The sequence below is a fragment of the Rousettus aegyptiacus genome, unplaced genomic scaffold, assembly GCF_014176215.1.
Source record: "Rousettus aegyptiacus isolate mRouAeg1 unplaced genomic scaffold, mRouAeg1.p scaffold_m13_p_2, whole genome shotgun sequence".
NCBI lineage: Eukaryota > Metazoa > Chordata > Mammalia > Chiroptera > Pteropodidae > Rousettus > Rousettus aegyptiacus.
This window is the reverse complement of record NW_023416295.1, coordinates 30,009,880-30,029,350: the sequence shown is the minus strand read 5'-3', so window position 1 is coordinate 30,029,350 and position 19,471 is coordinate 30,009,880. Positions and strand designations below refer to the sequence as shown.

Genomic DNA, 19,471 nt, shown 5'->3' with positions numbered 1-19,471 from the left:
ACAATAACAGCTCTCTGGACCAGTTAGCTTAAGCTGGAAACACATGGCTTTTTTTTCCCCCTCCGACCGCCGACATCGGCCCAGTGGGTAACAGCGCATAAAAGAACCGGCTCACAAAAAACCGCCAGCTGGTGGACAAGGTTCTGTATGAGATGAAAGCCTGAATCACAAAAATCATCCGTTAGTCTAAAAAATGTTTCCAAAATTTCCATTAACACTGACGCCCCCAACAGGTATCTGCGTGATCTGTTTGACGCAGACTTGCCTTGCTCCCTAGAACCTCCACCTCTTGGGAAATACGTTCACATTAACGTAGGGAGTCAATTTCGCTCAAGCTGCTACTCAGACTCTTAAATGATTTAATTCATTTTGAAGAATTTTGGTTTGGTTTTGCACAAAGGAGGGGATAGCAACTCAAAATAATTCATAATTATGTATAGCAGCTTCAAAACACTGGAATGTTATGAGAAAAATGCACGAGGTCACTCTTTAAAGCTGACTCAAGAGCAGATGGGTTGTGTGTGTGTGTTACAGTAACTCGAGTGGCAAACAGTATGATTTCTTGTGTGTGTGTGTGATATAAGAGTTTAAAAGTTGTATTTCTCCCAGTTGCTACTGTTGCAGTGGTCTGTGTGTGTGTAACCCAGATAATGCAGACCCCCCAAAAATGTCTTAGCTACCCAAAGTGTGTAAGATAAACAGACACCCGTGCAGCTGGCTGATAAGACACCAAAGATGCCATCATAGAGTATAAAGCAAAAGGGATTCTAATGCAGACTTAGAAAGAGTGGTCCCTGTCCTCCCGGGACTATGTTCCTCTGTCTCTTGGTTCCTGACTGCTCGAGGCCTCCGCTGATAAACCATCGCAGATCGACAGTATCCGAGCATCGTCAGGTCACCGCTTAATACAGTGTCTTGCCTCCGCCAGCACCGCCAGGTGGTCTGCTAGGACTGAAATCCATCGGGATCTGGTATGATTAAACTTGTGTGATGCTCTGGCAACTATTTGAGTGTGTGTTATCCTTGCTTAGTTGGTTTCTCGCTGTGCTTGTTATATATACGTATCTTAGATGAAGTGCTTTCTGGTGCTCGTACTGGCTTGGCCTTAGGGAGCAAGTTGAGCCACCTGTGCATACATCCATGGAGAAGTTGGACTGTGTGTGTGTGTGTGTGTCTAACTTCAAAATTCTTAGAATTATTTTTGGCATTGACTAAATTCCATTTCACTGAGGCTGATATTCTGTGCAGAGGAAGTTTTACTATGATACATAATATCGAAGAATTTTAAAACAAAAATTTTACCTTATACAGCACCTAAATGTGAAAGCACTTGAGGTGTAGGATAGAATTAGAGAGGAGTTAGCACCAAGGATGACAAATCATTTAGGAAAGGACTTCAGTTATACATAAACAAAAGAAACACATTGAGTCCGGGAGCTAGAGAAAATAAATCACAGACAGAATGCTCCTTGTTTCTCCTAACATATCATAACCAGCACAAGTAAAGCAAGGGTGAATCTACACTCTCTCATCCATCTCAGTGCTTCTCGAACTCAATGTACATATGAATTACTTGAGGATTCTGTTTAAAAGCAGATTCTGATTCAGGAGTTCCGGAGTGGAACCCAAGATTCTGCATTTCTACCAAGCTCCTAGGTTATGCCAGCGATGCTTGCTGGTCGATGAACTATACTTTGAGTAGCAAGGATCTCTATCCTGCCTGAGGACTCTTGCTACCCAGAGAAAACCCTGAACTTGAAGATGACAGAGTTTACTCTTCTAGTGGCTTTCACGAGTGTGGCAACCTACTGCCATGATTGTCCACTCAGAAATGAACAGGATAGTCAATGGACTCCTTATGTTTGTAATACTTGTGTTCCTACTTTTTACTTTCTTTCTTCCTATCCATCATTATCCTCCTCCTGGCTTTACTACCTTATCTAACATACCCTACTGAGCATCACTTAACCACCCTCTGCCAGTGCTGTCAACTGCCCGAACTCTTGTCTTTCAATCCCACCCTGCTTACAGATTTCCACCCTTGGGTAAATATAGTCTAGCTTTGAGCTCTAACACTAATGTATCTGAGCACTGTTGGAGAAAATGACAAAATTATTTGAATAACTGTTCGGAAAGAAATACATGTATATGTCCTTGGTCAACTTTCTGTTCTTCAATCCACCACTTCTTAAGCTCCCTACACCATCTCTTTTTCTTTTAGCAGATTGTTAGTACATAATTGTATTCATATTCATATTCACAGAAATAATTTTGATTTTCGGGTACACATTCTTTCAACTCCTAATTCCCAAGTTCATTATCTCCATTCAGTTCTAATTTAGTTAGTACATCTAAAGTGCTCAGAACAACGCCTGGCACATGGTAAGTATTATTATTGTACTTTACTGTTCTTAGAACAGCAGTCCCCAACCTTTGTTGGCACCAGGGACTGGTGCTCCTTTGAGAATCTAATGTTTGATGATCTGAGTTGGAGCTGAGGTGGTGATGTTAGTGCTAGAAAGCAGCCGCAAATACAGATGAAGCTTCACTTGCCTGCTTCACCTCCTGCTATGCAGCCTTATTCCTAATAGACCACGGACTAGCACCAGTGCACGGTTCAGGGGTTGGAGACCCCTGCCTTAGAGGACACCAAAAGCAGTTGTGCTTTAGCTCACACCCCTTCCTTTATCTTTAAGAAATTAGTTGTGTCAGGTTAAAGTCTCTGTCACTTTCTCATTCTATCCTCCTTCCCCCAAAGCATATAAATATACTTAGGTCTTGTTAATTTTAAAAAAGAAAAGTTCTCACCTGTAGCTCTTGCCATCTCGTCTCAGGGTTCCTAAAGGTGTGGCTTTTTAATTAAATTAATGCAACCTTTCATAAAGGCAAAGACCATATTATAATCGTTTGACAATCATCCTTCATTTCAAATATTTGGTATCTTCATTAGCATAACGGTTTTTCAGAAAAATGTTTAGGTTTGTTTAAGCTCCATTTAGTTTTTGTTTGTTTGCTTTATTAACTGGAAGCCAAGACTGTCTTTTAAACACATTGTAACTACCATCGTATTACTGAGTTTTTGTACACAGGAAGAAGGAATTGTGCTCTCTAGTGTGGGAATCTAATTGTTTTCTAAAATTAATTTCACTAAACTGTACTGGCCTCAGTGTGTTACCCTCACAATATAGTTTTTTAAATAAGCTTTATTTCTTCTTTTTCTAAAACAAAACAAAACAAATATATAATAGATTGACTGTTCCAAACTAAAATTTATTTCAATCAATTCATTTAAAGCCCTTTCCCAAACCAGTTAGTTTTACCTCTTATTACCTTATTGGTAATAGGCATTCAATAAATATTTGTTCTTAACTTATTTGAAAATAATTCTGATCTACAGATTATAATCATAAAACCTCACCTTTTCTTTGCTGCTTCAAAGCTTGAAAAGAAAAGAAAACATAATGCCAGCAATTCTGGCTGCCAGCTCTGTTTCCAAGGAAACAGAGAATAGATCGTCAAAAACAAAATAAGTATTTTCAACCTGATTACCCTTTTTCACCAGCTCAGTCTCCATTGCTACAAAACGAAAGAAAACATAACCTCATCCTTGCAATCCAGATTTTTAATTCTGTTTCTGCTATCTCTCACTATTAAAACCAAGCAAAAAACTAATAATCTTTTGGGTTGTATGTTGGTTTTCTTGTAGAGAAAGTCATTCACAAGGATGAAGGATACATTTTAAATATAAAGCGCTATGTACATTTGCTGAATAAGAATATGTTATAACCTTAGAACTGTCAAATGTTTAAGTTACTGAATCTCAGATTTAACATTTTTTTTTGGAATGATATAAGAAATTAATGGATATTTATAAGAAAAGGATAAAGACTTCTAGAATGAAGTGTTTTCTTTAAAGAAATAAGAAAGAGGGTGGGGGCAGTTTGAAAAAAATGTAGGGGTCAAGGGGAAAATAATTGGATTTCCATTCAATAGAGCAAAATACCACTATAACATTGTTCTTTGTTCCATAGATTTCTATCTACGAGGTATAAAATCATAATCCTGAAAAATAACAGCTATAGATAACAGAAGTTTAGTTTAGCATTATTATTTTACCTAGTGGTGCATTGTGTTTTATAAAAGCAACATTCCTCTCAAATCAACATATTTTACACCTTAAACAAATATATCTCAATAAAGCTGGAGGAAAAAGCAATATTCCTCTATTTAAAAACATTTAGTTAAAGCCAAAGGATTCTCTTGGGGGTGATGCGCATAATAGAAATTTGTTTTAATGGAAGTATAGTTTAAGAGGCTTTAGATGGCATATTAATATTTTTAGATAATGAATTCTGAAATTCAGATAATAACTCTTAATGGGAAAGAATGGTTACTGTAATCATTACCTGGAGTCTTCCTTATATCAGTTTTCTGCTTATATGTCTATTTCCCCCAAAGGATTCTAGCTCTTCAAAGGTATGAGCTGTAAGCGGGTCTTGGTCATTTTTAATATCTAAGCCCAGGACAGGACTTTGTAACTGGAGGTATTTCATAAGTGCTTTTGATTAAATTTTTAAATATTTATTTAAGTAATACCCTATAGTTTAATTATAGGTTTTAGCTACATTTGGGTCTTTTACTGTGAAAAGCAAACTTTATGGTATTCAAACACATTTTAATTGTACACACTAATAGCCAAGGTAGGTTATTTATTGTACAATAACTCTTAATTGAAAAAGTTTTGAAAAAGACTTAGAGAGTAAAATATTAATTCAGAAAATTAATTACTCAATAACAAAAACAAACAATCCAATTAAAAAATGGGCAGAGGACCTGAACAGATAATTTTCTGAGGAAGAACTACAGATGGCCATTAGATATACGAAAAGATACTCAACATAACTAGTTATGTTGCAAATTAAAACCACAATGAGCTGCCACCTTACACTTGTTAGAATGGCTATTATCAACAAGACAAATAGTAAGTGTTGGAGAGGATATGAAAAAAAGGGAACCCACACATACTGCTGGTAGGAATCAAAACTGGTGCAGCCAGTATGGAAAACACTATGGAAGCTCCTCAAAAAACTAAGAATAGAACTACTCTATGACCCTGCAATCCATCTACTTGAAAAATTTGAAAACACTTATTTGTAAAGATATATGTACCCCTATGTTCATTGCAGCATTTTTCACAATAGCCAAGACATGGAAACTACCTGAGAGTCTTGACAGATGATTGGATGAAGAAGATGGGGGTACATATGTACAATTGAATATTAGCCATAAAAAGTGAAATGCTGCCATTTGTGACAACATGGATGGATCTTGAGAGTATCATGCTAAGTGAGATAAGTCAGACAGAAAAGGAAAAGAACCATATGACTTCACCCATATACAGGATATATACCAAAAACCAGCAAATGAACAAACAAACTCAGAGATACAGACACCAAGAGTGTTGGTTACCAGAGGAGGAGGGGGCAGTGAGGTGAGGAAAAAGAGAGTAAAGGGGGTCAAATATATGTTTTATTGTAAAGTTGTATACATGAAATGTATGTAATACTATTAACGAATGTTACCCCAATAAATTTAATTTTTAACAAAAAAAAGAAAAAGAAAATTAGCTTAGCTGACAAAAGACTTTATGTTAAAAGAGAATATCAACATGTGAAACAAATATGTGCTTGTCTTGAGAACGGTGTAAGGTACATAGGAAACGAAGGTGAGTTCTGGCTAAAGCATGTGTTCATATATTGAAGTGAAGTATGAAACTTGATAAGACTTAGGGAAATATTAGCCAAGGGTCTGGAAATGTGTCCTCGTCTATATATTGAGGAGGTTGGACTAAGTCAGGAGTCAGCAAACTTCCTGTAAAGGGCCATAGAATAAATACATTCAGCCTTGTGAGCCATAAGATCTCTGTCATAACTATTCAACTCTGCTGTTGTAACATGAAAGGAGCTAGTAGACAGTAGGTAAACTAATGAGTGTGGCTGTGTTCTAATAAAACTTTATTAAATAATAATAAAAAAACCCAGCAGGCCAGTTTTTACCTCTGATTCACTATTTTTATAATTTGGGAAATTAACTTATTTGAACCTCGGTTTCCTCATCTGCAAAACAGGAAGAATAATTCTCTCTGGGGATCGAAAATTATAAATATGTGTGTAAAATGCTTGATATCACTCAAAAAAAAGTAGCTATTTTTACTGAGTTTCATAGCACTGAGGTTATTTAGAAAAACTAGTCAAAAAGACTTTCCTGGTACCAAAAGGGAGAGAAAAAGTAGTGACTAACAAGTCATTGAACATAAGGACCATCATCCTTCTATCCGTCAAAGAGGCTAACATGATATATGGCACAAAACTGACATGTAGAAATACTGACTTACTAGACTGAGAAGGTGGAAATTCCTTAAAAGGAGAAATGAGTTCACTTTACTTACAGACAGTAGAAAGATAGCAAAAGTTTTTTGTTTGTTTGTTGGTTGGTTTTTAAGGACTAGGGAGTCCCTGTAAGGGAAGCACATTTCAGTGAAAGCAGAATTTCCATGGACAGCTGATTTTGAACCCCTGTCACACCCATGGACTGAGGCAGCTGTCCAGCATGTTTCTGTTTTTCTGTTTAGTGGTTCATCCTAAAGCTGTATGATCCTTCCTCCCTCTGTTACTGCAAGGCCTACTGCAAATCTACAGCCGCTGTTGTACTTCTTAAGGCCTCTCTGCAGGGCAGTTTCCTGCTGTTAAAGCTCTGCTTCAAAGCCCCCAAACTATGAAACACGTCGGAAGATTCCAGGCTCACTTGTTGGACATTACAAAGACCAATGCCAAGATGGATACACAGAAGGGTCCCTGGCTCTGCTGGTCCCCAAACTCTCAATTCAACAAGTCACATTATAAAGGCTCTAGAAACTCTGCTTTGTGAGGTTCTGCATGACTAATACCCATTTGGTTCTTTGAACAGAGACAGAGCCAAAAGAGAGAGTCTGTCTGAGAAGTGTTAGCCTGATTTTCAAGTTGTAATTTCTTTTACCTGTCTTGAAAGATGAGGAGAGTTCTGGAGTTGAGTCAGTGATGGTTGCACAACAATGTGAATGTACTTAATGCCACTGAACTATACACTAACAAATGGTTTAAAAAGTAAACTTTATGTGTATATTACCACAATTTTTTAAAAAGAGGTGATTGCTTTGGAAGATTATCACTTTTCACAGCAGCGGGTAACTGGTATAAACTCAAAGCATTTTCAGTTTAGTGAGAAATCCAATGATTCTTGTTCTTAGGAAAGAGAAAGTATGGAAAGATATTTTTAGGAATTTTTGGGAATTGCTTACAAATGGAAGTGTCTTCATTTTGACACTACTAAGAACCCAGTACTTTTCTGCCAAATTGATAGTTTCCTGAGGTGTTATTAATAGTTCATCCTACCATGAGAGAAAACAAGAGAGGAAAAGGAGGTAGATTAGCACAATGTACCATCCAGAGCACAAAATGCTCAGGAAAAATCTGGGGGAAAAAATGGGAAAATGGAAATGAAAAGTAGAAAGCAACATGAAATTGGAGTAAAAAGAAGAAAATAGCACTCTGCTGAAGTCTGTGAACCCCCATCAACAAGCATAGCAACAACGACTGTGAAACTTCAAGATACATTAATCTGTCAGCAGAACTCAACAGTGAAGACATTGCGAAATAACATAGGACTAGAGAGAAAAACTGAGCATGGACCTCAGCCACCTATGAGCTGCTGTGATGCTCTGTAGGACAGAGGAGGTCTGAACAATATACATATACATTCTCTCTAGAACTATGCTTCTTAAACTTTCACATGTGTCAGAATTACCTGGAAAGCTTGTTAAAACAGAGTTGTTGTGCTTACCTCCAGAAACTTTTCTTGAGTGGATCTTGGCTGGGGACCAAACATTTCTAGTAAGTTCTCAGGTGATGCCAGATGCTATTGGTTTGGGGACCACACTTGGAGAACCACAGCTGTAGAATTTAAAAGGTATAGAATATTAATGATTGGTTGTATGTCTTTTTGTTTGTTTTGTTTGTTTTTTTTTTTTATGCTTAAAAAGGAAGGCCCAAATCAAGACATGTAGTAAGGGACTGTACTCAAAATATTTAAATCCAGCTAGACCTTGACAACCATTTGGTCTCTCAGTGCAGTGGTTAAGAATGTAAACACTTGAGTCAGACAGATTTGGACTATGTCACTTTCTAGCAGTATACCTTTAGTTCAGTTTCTTAACCTATACCCTATTTTCTTCATCTGTAAAATTAGGATAATATAGCACCCACACAATGGGGTTGCAGGAAGATTAAATCATTGCTGCATATACAGGATTTAGCACAGTACCATGGCACACAGAAAACGTAACAGACATTTATTTTTGGCAACCCAGCATCCATCTCTGCCACTTTTGTACTAGTCCCAATTACCTCTCCACTACTGTGTATAGCCTTTTGAAATCTTAATCTTAGAAACAAAACCAAGATAGCAACCTGCCATACTGATCTTCTCAGCTTACCATGGAAACCACTTCATCCCATGGCAGGTAATTTATAAGCAAAAGTATAAGGATATACATTGCCTTTATGAAAATGTTTAATCCTTGAGTATTCTTTTCAGTGTACTAGAGAGGGAGCAGATATCTCCAGAGATTTCCTGAGTGAATTAATTAATTTGCAATTGCAATATTATTCAGTACCTTGCATTCATAGCACTGTGCTAGAAGTGTTGCAAGGGAGGCATAAGATTTCTGTCTAATTTGTGATGAAAAGTTGAAGCTAGCTGACTGGATAGAATGTAATTTTTATCTTCTGCAATTCAATAAAGACTATTAATTTGAAATGAGAATAATTTTAATTTCAATAAAACAAATAAATGACCAATTTGTTCTTTTTCATTAGAGGTTGTACTTATAGTAGTTAAGAAATGATTGAGTTAATCATTTCTCTCAAACATATTACAAGGGAACGAACACTCTGGGCCATGGCTTCGAGGCTAGTTCATATGCTATAACCTGTTAAGGAATGCAAAACTTTGTCCCCTGCACCTACCCATTAATCTCTTAAGACAAGTGCTGCTATGGTTCCATAACATAAGTGTACTCCCAGGGCCTACGTGTTCTAAAGCAGGAGTCCCCAAATCCCAGGCCACAGACCAGTACCAGTTCATGGTCCATGGCCAGTTAGGAACAGGGCTGCACAGCAGGAGGTAAGTGGCAGGCAAGCAATTGAAGCTTCATCTGCATTTGAAGCTGCTCCCCAGTGCTAACATCATAGCCTCAGCTCTACCTCAGATCGCCAGGCATTGGATTCTCATAGGAGCACCAGTTCCTGGTGCCAAAAAGGTTGGGGGCCGCTGCTCTGGAGGTTGAAGTTTGTTGGGGTTTTTTTATGCCTCCTCTTTTTATTGTCTTTTGATGGTTTTATATAGTTGCTACCCATAATCCTTTCCTTCTTTCTTTGGAAGCTGTCTTTTCTCTTCTATATAGCCACATGCTTCAGGGAGACCAGTCCCAGTTTCTAGCTGTGTGAAAGAAGGGGCAAAGGTGATATTTCTTATCTTAGATTGGCACGTGACAAGGTTTTGCAAAAACAATTCTGACTATGATGAAATGACAAGTCTGCTGGGGACATATGGAAAATTTCTTTACTCTTAAAAAAGGGCACACAAGAAGGAATTGTGCTCTTTTGCTGGGCTCATTTATGTTTGCATTTGAATAAGGGGCAGCCGTCTTGTAATTAGGAAGGGTGCTAGCCTAAAAGAGGGATGGATAGAAGGTTAAAAATCCTGAGAACGTGGTGATATCACTGAGTTGCTGAATTCAATGACCCTAGAGGCACCCTTTCTAAGGACTCTTTGTTAAATAAGATAGTAAAATGTCCTTATTGGTTGAAATATTTTAAGTTAGATATTCTGTTACTTGCACACAACATTAACCTAACAGTCATATGTATAATACAATTCTTGATTAGGTGAAGTATTCAAAGAGACCGGTGTTTTCAAACCCAGCATGGTGGTCACCTTTGCTCCAGTCAGCATTACACCTGAAGTAAAGTCTGTTGAAATGCACCATGAAGCTCTGAGCGAAGCTCTTCCTGGGGACAATATGGATTTCAATGTCAATAACATGTCTGTCAAAGATGTTCATTGTAGCAATGTGGCTGGTGACAGCAAAAATAATCCATCAATGCAAGTAGCAGGCTTCATGGCTCAGGCGATTATCCTGAACTATCCAAAACCAATCAGTGCTGGACCTGCCCCTGTGCTGGATGGTCATGCAGTTCACATTGCTTACAAGTTTGCTGAGCTAAAGAAGATTGATCATTATTGTGGGAAAAAGCTGGAAAAAGGCCACAAAACCATTGCATTGATATGGTTCCTGGTAAGCCTATTTGTGTTGAGAGCTTTTCTGACTATCCTCCTCTGAGTCATTTTGGTGTTCATGACATGAGACAGATGGTTGTTGTGGGTGTCATCAAAGCAATGGACATGAAGGCTATTAGAGCTGGCAAAGTCACATCTGCCCAGAAAGCTCAGAACACTAAATGCATATATCATCCCTAATACCTGCCGCCTCAGTTTTCATCGGCGGTGGAAGAATGACCTCAGAATTGTTTGTTTCAATTGCCATTTAAGTTTAATAGTAAAAGACTGGTTAATGATAAATGTATTGTAAAACCTTCAGAGGAAAGGAGAATGTTTCGTGGACCATTTCATGTCTGTGTTGGGAGAGGGAGCCGCTGATTTAAGTTAGTAGCTTTTAAAATAAATATTTTTAAATGGAAACAACTTGACAAAAAACTCTGTCACAGAATTTTGGGACCCATTAAAACGAAGTTTAATGAGACAAAAAAATTCTATTATTCAGCCTAATCTATTTGAAACCTGATCAAAGAGATTACAAAGGAACATGTGGAATCTTCTGAGTGATAAAATAGCTTAATTAGCACAATTGTCGTGATGTTGTCATGGGTGTTTATATATGCTACAACTTATCAAACTATACACTTTGAATATGTGCAGTTTATTGTCTGTCAACTATATCTTAAGGATAACTTTCTCTGATTACAGTGCAATTAAGTTTGAAATTAATTTTTTAAAAACTAGGAATAATCACTATGGATATTGTAAAACACTTGTAAAACTTCATGAGTCAAAGAAAAAATCATGATATGATTTAAAAATTCTTTAAAATCAAGCAATGAAAACAGTACATGACAAATCTTATGAGATGCAGCCAAAGAGTTACTGAGAGGTAAGCTAATTATCTTAAATGTTTACATAATAAGGAGGACTTGATATTATTACTCTGTTAGAAAAAAAGAGAATAAATAATGAAGGAATAGAAGGAGAAAAATAAAAATAAGAATTGAAATGAATGAAATTGAAATATATATAAAAGGAAAGATCAACAAACAAAAGTTGTTTACTTAAAATGACTAATTAAACAAACCTGTGGCAAGTTTAATCAAAGAAGGAAAAAGGAGAAATAAAAGCATTTAAAAAGGAAATAAGATGCTATAGATATTTAAAACATAAAAGGACATTACAATTTACTTCGGGCCAAAATAGAATAACAGGGACCAGATTTATCAACCTGCCTAAAACATCCAAAAAAACAGACAAAATATGTGAAACAATGATTTTCAAGACGCTGGACATCAGACAAGAAAAAAACATTGATCCCCAAGAGACAGAAAATGAATTAGGAGAGCCCTATGATCAGAACTTACTATTTTGAATTTCCAGGCCATAGCACAGGGAAGGAGAATCAAAGTGAAGCCCAGCAGGTCCCCTGAGTTACTGAGAACTTGATTCTCCAAGAGTACAGAGCCAAGAGTTCCCGAAAACCAAAGAAACTAGAGTTTGCAGGACAGAATACTGGACTCCAGAGGGCTTCTCAGAGAGAGAGAGAGAGAGAGAGACTAGGACATCCGTACATGCATGAGGCCAGAGAAAGGAACATCTGAAGGCATTCAAGGAAAAAATTCCTGGAGTTCACAAAGAGCCAGGAATAGTGCCTGTTGCTACCAGCCAGTCTGGAAAAATCTCACAATTACAGATACTGGATGGAGTACTCTGAAGAGATTACAAAGGAACATGAGAAAACTTTTTGGGGTGATGGATATGTTCACTATCTTGATTATGGTGATGGTTTCACAGATGTTTGCATATGTCAGAACTCTTGAAATTGTACTCTTAATATATCCAGTTTATTGTCTGTCAATTCCATCTCAATGAAGCTGTTTAAAAATCTTTAAAAAAAGGAAGATGGAATCTAGAACAGAAATGCACAGTACATAATACAGTGCATACTATATCCTCAATAAAAATTAGTTTCTTTATATGAAAACTTTGTACAATAAATTTGAAAACATATGAAATAGTTGGATTCCTAAGAAAATGTAACATAAAATTGACTTAAAAAGAAAGGAAGAAGGCTGACTTGTCTTATATTCTTTAAGAAAATTAAAGCAGGACTTAAAAACTGTTCCAAAAAGAAAAAGGCTGTGCCCAGAAAACTTTTACAGTTATATTTTAGCAAATATTCAGTGGAAGAAATAAAAAAAAAAAAGACACAATTTAGCCAGCTAAGAATAAACCCACGTGTTCAATACTCACTATACGTGTAAAACACACTAAACTCAACAATAAGAGAAAAAAATCTAATTAGTGGAAAAGTATGTCATAACAATTGATAGATAAAACAGAAAAAAATAAGGACAAAGATGACTTAAACATTATAATTTCAATTCTTACACAAATGCTTCCGAAAATGGAAATAAATACTCCTTAGCTCATTTTATGATATTATAATATCTTCATATGAAATCAGGTATAAAAAAGGAAAAATCTTACTCATGAACATAGGTGTAAAAATCTTAAACGACAATAACAACAAACCTATCAATGTATGAAAAAGGTGTTATTTTTTTCAAAAATAAAAGATTGATTTAACACCATGTTTGTGCATAATGACATTGTTTAGAGATACATACATAAGCTATATTTAATGCCAGAGTGTAAAAGCATTCCCTGCAAGGTCAGGAACAAGACAAGGATATCTACTACCATCACATTTATTATACTATCTATTTTATGACACAGATATTCACTATCATGACTATTCAATATTGAACCAGAGATTCTAGCTAGTGTGGTAAGATAAGAAAAAATAAAAAGTGGCATAAGAATGAAAAAGGAAAAATCAAAACTCTCAATTGAAGATGATACAATTTCGTATATGGAATAACTCAAAATACTTCTAGATAAACTATTGGACTTAACAAATTTAATAATTAAAAAATCAACATGTAAAAGTGAACTGTATTTTTAAATAACAGAAACAAGTTAGACAAGACAAAATACATAGGAATGAATCATGATAACAGATGTGCAAGTTCTTTAATGGGAAAATTTTAAAAATTGTATTGACAGACTTTAAATAACATCTAAATAGAAATGGAATGAAAATATATGATGTTCATAGGTAAAAAGACTAACTATAAGAAACAAGAACACAAAAATATGCAAATACGTCTGCAAATACTCAACTTTTTAGTAATCTGGGAAATGTAAAATAAAATCACAGTGAAACACCATTAAACCTCTACCGTACTGACAAAAATGTGGCTTATGTCTGTGAGCAGTCTGAACCACGGGATTATGACATACCCGCTCAATCGTGGACGACCACTGCCTGCCTACATGGGGGCTAGTCCTTGTACTGCTGTGGTTTGTAGACATGGTGCTTCCTGTGGGCAGCTGTCCCTCAAGGGAAATAAAGGAGAAAGAGTGGGTCTCTGATTGCTCCTTCCTGCTCCCAGGCTCATGGTCAGGTAGGACACGCCTCCTTCTTAGGGTAAAGTATTGGGGTGGAGAAGGGTCAGGAGGATTATGCTAATTGACATCCCTTCAACTAGAATAAATATTCCCACTAAAGATAGCCATTTTATAATTAAAGCAATACAAGTCATTCCCACAATGCTACAGGGAAGGTGGCAGGCATGTAGAGTAATTTTTACAGTAATGGTAGATTACTCGAGGTTTATCAGCACCATAACTAAGCAGATTCAAATAGTAGGACAGAGAAAGTTGCAAAAATTTTAAGAAATAGTACATATTCATTTTACACTCTAGAGACATGTTCTAAATATATAACTTGGTAGTTATTTTTAACATTTGTAAAATAAACCTTACTGGGGGAATAATTATCACATGCGTGTGGCACAAAATTCAAAGGGTATAAAGTGAAAAGTCTTTCCCATACTTGGGCAATTCTTTTTAAGTTATTTTTCTAATTATATATCATCAGAAATATGCTTTATTTTATTTGCCCTTTCCTCTTGATTTGATGAGTACAAAGTCCTCAATTTACAAATGAACTTTTGGAGCACAATTTGCTTGCAAGTCCTTTGGGATTCAGACTGCAGGGTAAATTTCTAGCTCACTAGTTTTCAATTACACCTCAAATGTAGCACATGTAATAGTATAAAATCTAACACATTTAATCATGTGGTTTCTATGCAAAATTGTGTTTCAAGTTTTAACAGAGACTATGAGAAATACATATAATTCTCTGCCATTTCACCCTACTTCAAAATCCTGGCAGAAACCATCCCTCTTCTCCCCCAATCTGTATACCAGAACTTCTAAGTTAATTCACAGTGAACTGGGGACCAAAAATATGGCTATGGCAGTGGATGGGGTATTAATGGAACTTCTGGGTAGGTAACGGCATATACCATGAAAACCAGCTGCTTTTTGGGGATTGGCATTTGGACCACAGTCGCCCTGATAGCACCCTAGGTACTGGACAGCATAGCCCTCATGAGTTCCCCAAGCTGTAGCTCAGTCCTGGAGTACAAGGTCAGAGGTGGCAATGACTATTTTGTACATTAAGTACCTTTTACTTATAGAGACCATTGAAAAGTTGACCACCTGTTTAATCATATACAAATGATACCTTTCCTACCCCTTAGTTTTAATGAATACAGCTTGAAAAGGAAGTATTTTTCATGGTAATTTAAAATTTTTCTTTAAAGAAGTATAACTATTTCTTTCATAGTATGTTTCAAAACCCACTCACCCTAATATATGACAAATATTTTGGATAGGAAAACCAAAGTAGGGATATTTATAGTCTCTTACTTCAGAAATCAGGCAACTGTCAAGTAATTAAGCCCAAAATTTTCTTTTCTCTCTCACTCAATTTATTGACCAGATATGTTAGGGCAAGGAATATGTTTAAGAGGAGTCAGACAGTCTCATGGCATGAAGACATGGAAATGAGCAAGGTTCACAAGAGTGACACAAAGAAGAAAGTGGTAAATTCTATCTGGAGTTGGAGATGGTGGTTGGAGAGAGGAAGTCATCTATAAGAGAGGCATAAATGAGAGTGACTTTTGCAAGGCTACCTTCTATGTTTCCCCTGCAAAGAATATGCAATGCACAGAGTGAAGGCACAGAGCTGTGAAATAATCTGCTCTGCTAGAGAATTGCCATGAAGTGGGGGCTCGGCTGGCGTAAGGGACGTGGGACGGGATATGGCAAGAAGTGAACCTGGAGGCTACAGACCATCTAGGATTTATACGCTAATCCTTTCTTGCATTTTAGTCCATCCATCACAATCCTCTGGAAATTGTTTATTTGGTCATCTGTTTGTCTCTTTGTTTTTAATATTAGTTTTCATAGCAACTAGTTTTTTAAAGCTTTATGAACTTTTAAATTTAAACAAAGTATAAAACTTTAATAATTCAAACAGTTTATAAGATAAAAGGTCAAAATTGCTCTCTTTACCTCCATACCTAATCACCTAGTCCTACTCACCTGTGAACTTTTCTTTATTAATAGAATATATTACAAGAATATTTCAGCAACATACAGAGGTATCAACTATTTCTTTAAAATTTATTTGAGATTTGTAAAATCAGAAACAGATCTGTCTTATTCAGGAATCTCAGGGTTTTTTCTAGTGTGTATATTTATAAATACTGTATACACACATATAAATACACATAATTTATTAGTTATGAAATCTAATATTTTAAAATATTTTATGGAATTTTCAAACCTAAACAAAAATGGAGAAAATAATATAGTGAATATCTATATCTGAATCATCCAGCTACAACGATTTGTAACGTTTTCATTTCTTAATTCTATACTCTATGCCCTACTTTTTGCTGGAGCTTCAAACAAATCCTTATTGTATATTATTTCACTCACAAGTACTTCGATTTATATCTTTCACAGATAAATATTTCAAATACATCTACAATACCATCATCATATAAAGGAAAAGTAACACCTCCTTGGTATCATATAATATTTACTCTGTGTACAGTTTTTCTTCATCTCAAAAAATGTTTTTTACTTTGACTTGTTTAGATTAGGACCAAAATAAGATATACAATTTGCATTGTTCTGAGACACAACTTGTAACATTTATTAAATTTCTATCTTCACTTGTATTTATTTCTGTATTTGCTTCCCATCCCCATGGTCTTTCTGTTTAATCATGTACCAATACATTGTTTCAATTATGCAGATATGTTTTAATATTTGGTAATACTTTTTTCCTCCCGTAATTCTTTTCTTAGGAATTTTCTAACTATTCTTTTTGTTTGTACTTTCAGATAAAGTTAGTAATCAACTCATCTAGGGTAAGAAAAAAATCTGATGGTAATTTTATTAAATTTATAAATTAACTCAGGGAGAATTTAGTTTTATGATGTAAGTCTGTCCAAGAACATAATTTACCTTTTTATTTTTCAAGTCTATTTTTTTTGTGTTGTGAGGAGTGTTTTATAGTTTTTATTATTGCCTATGTCTTAATAAGTTCATATTCCAGTATTATATTTTTGCTCTTCTAAATAGGGTCTTCTCTTCCATTATTTCTTTTATCTGCTCACTGTTTATATGAGGCTGACTTATTTATATTAATTTTATAACCTACTTCTTTACTAAATTCTCATAATTTCTATTAATTTTTCCATTTACTATTTGTTTTCTAAATATATATTCATGTTATCTGCAAAGAGATAGTTTTTTTATCTTCCTTCCAATTCTCAGGCAAGTAAATGCTTCCTCTTGTCTAAATGTATTAGCTAATATCTCTGTTTCCAATGATTAATAGTAATGGGCACAGTGGTCATCTTTGTCTTCTTCCTACTTTTAGTAATGTTTCCCATTAAGTGAGGAACTAGTTTATGGGCTGAAATATCCCTCAATTCCTATTTGAGTCTTTTAACATGAATGGATATTGACTTGTATCAAATGCTTTTTGAAGGCAATAATATGATTTTTATCTTTAGCTTTATTAATATGATGAATTTTATTAATTGATGTCTTATTATGGAACTTCTCTTATATTCTTGGAACACATTTTGTAAATATATTATTTTAAATATGCTGTTGGTTCTCTTTGTTAGTATTTAAGATTTTTTACATCTCATAAGTAGGATTGGTTTTCTTTTCTTTTCTGTATTTTGGGCAGAATTAAATAGCATTGGGATAATCTCATATTCTATGGTTTGGCAGGTTCTGCAGTTTTTCCCCAGTTCTAAAGAGTGTGAGACTCAGAAAAAAATTGGAAAACTCTTCCTTCCCCACTGACCTCCACTTCCAGTGATACTGACCCATAGATTTTGCATTTTGGAACCACCATAGAATATGCGAAAATTAAAGGCTAAATCTTTTAAGAAATGAGCATAATATTAACAATAAACCCAACAAAGATAACATTAAAAGGAAAATTATAAACCAATCTCACTTATCCTATGAATATAGTAAAAACCACTTAATTGCACATTTTATTTATTCATTTATTTTTTCATTTTAAGCAGAAAGGATTTTAAATCGATGAATTTTACATTATGTGAATTATACCTCAATAAATCTTTTTTTTTTAAAGATTGTTATAACTGAATTTCTAGATATCTCACTTAAGGAATTAAATAGATGATAGTACCAGTTACCAATGTCGAGAGTAAAGAAAGACAAATAGGTTTGGAAGGAAAACTACTGAATTCAGCTTCAAAAAGGCTGTAAATAGTAATTAAAGCTATGGAAGGGGATAAAGTTACATATAAGATGGAGCAAGCACATAAAGTTGTAGAATCAAAGGCATATTCACTTTCTAGTATATTATCCCAAAATTCAATATGGAAATAAATTGGGCTTCCAAGTTTTTAAATACAAGATAAATTTCCCTTTGCTTTCCATTTTTATTGTTTAAAAGATACATAATTAGTTTATCACCACCAATATTCAATTTAATGTTAATTTGAACTCAATATAATGGTTATTACCAGATACTAAAAGAATAACAAAGTTTAACTATTTTAAAGACTTTTATCTGGAAATTAATGGTAAAAAGAGTAACCGTCTAACACAAGTGATATAAAAAAACATTTCCTCCATGATTGGCTTTCCTCTGAAGGTTTATGGAAGTTTGACCTATTTGTAGGAGAATGGATGTGACTGAAAAAGGTATATATTAATTAAGATGAATGAGTTTAACATTAAGTCAGGTTAAAACCCAAACCTCACAGTAAGTTGAGCAAACAATGAAGGATAACTTGTTTCATGGAACTGAAGCTTTTTTATTTTTGTTGGTTAAGGCTTCAAATTAACTCCTCGCAAGGAGGCTACAAACAGATTCTCTAGCAAATTGGCATCCTGGGGAGAGCCAGATACCTTGAAAGTTTCTAATTAGGAGAAGTTAAAGGTTATATAAGCCTAGCTGCCAAATTGACTGCCTGACCTTAAAAGCCGTAAAGAATTTACCTTCTTTTCCTTCCTTCTTCTTATCTAAGACGTGATCTACAAATAAATTTTAAAATTCAAACACAGGTTCTGTGATAAATCAGATCTGAGCACCAGAAGGGAGCTTGTTAGTTATAGTTTAACATACTCTGATGACTATTCAATCTTTCCATCCAAGCACTCAGTCCCAAGTAGTTCCGGAGAGATGATAAAAATATTCAATAAGCTATATTATGTCCATAGAACTCTTGTCCTTAAGCATATTTACATGTTTGAAATCAGGATAGTTTCATTCTAGAGTTACGGTGCTAATGCCCATAGAAAAATCTAATAAAGACCATTACCATAAATACTGCCCAATTTTAGAAATGGAGTCCTTTTTTTAGGATGCTATTTGGCCTAAAGCTCATCTATTTAATAAAAGTTATTTTATAAATTGTGCTTTAGAAAATATTCCTAACTCCATTTCATCTGTCTTTACCAGTTTGTGGATACAAATGTGGTCACACTATACCTATGCATAAGTTACAGTGGATCCAAATTCTATCCTCTTTAAACAAGAGCTATTTTTCTACAAAATGATCCTGATTATTTCTGGGAGTCCCCAAACAAGTATCGTCTCCATATTTACCAACCAATCATCAGCTGTTGTCACTGCATAGCATCATTCATCTATTCAATTATATGTACT

General features: G+C 35.1%; 1 protein-coding gene across 1 annotated transcript; it reads left to right on the top strand.

Moving 5' to 3' along the window:
- Positions 1–8,550: 8,550 nt before the first annotated feature.
- Positions 8,551–10,575, top strand: LOC107505188 (elongation factor 1-alpha 1-like). The gene is given in 3 exon segments (XM_036235843.1): positions 8,551–8,557; positions 9,984–10,373; positions 10,376–10,575. Coding segments are annotated over 3 exon segments (597 nt in total).
- The last annotated feature ends 8,896 nt before the right edge of the window (positions 10,576–19,471 follow it).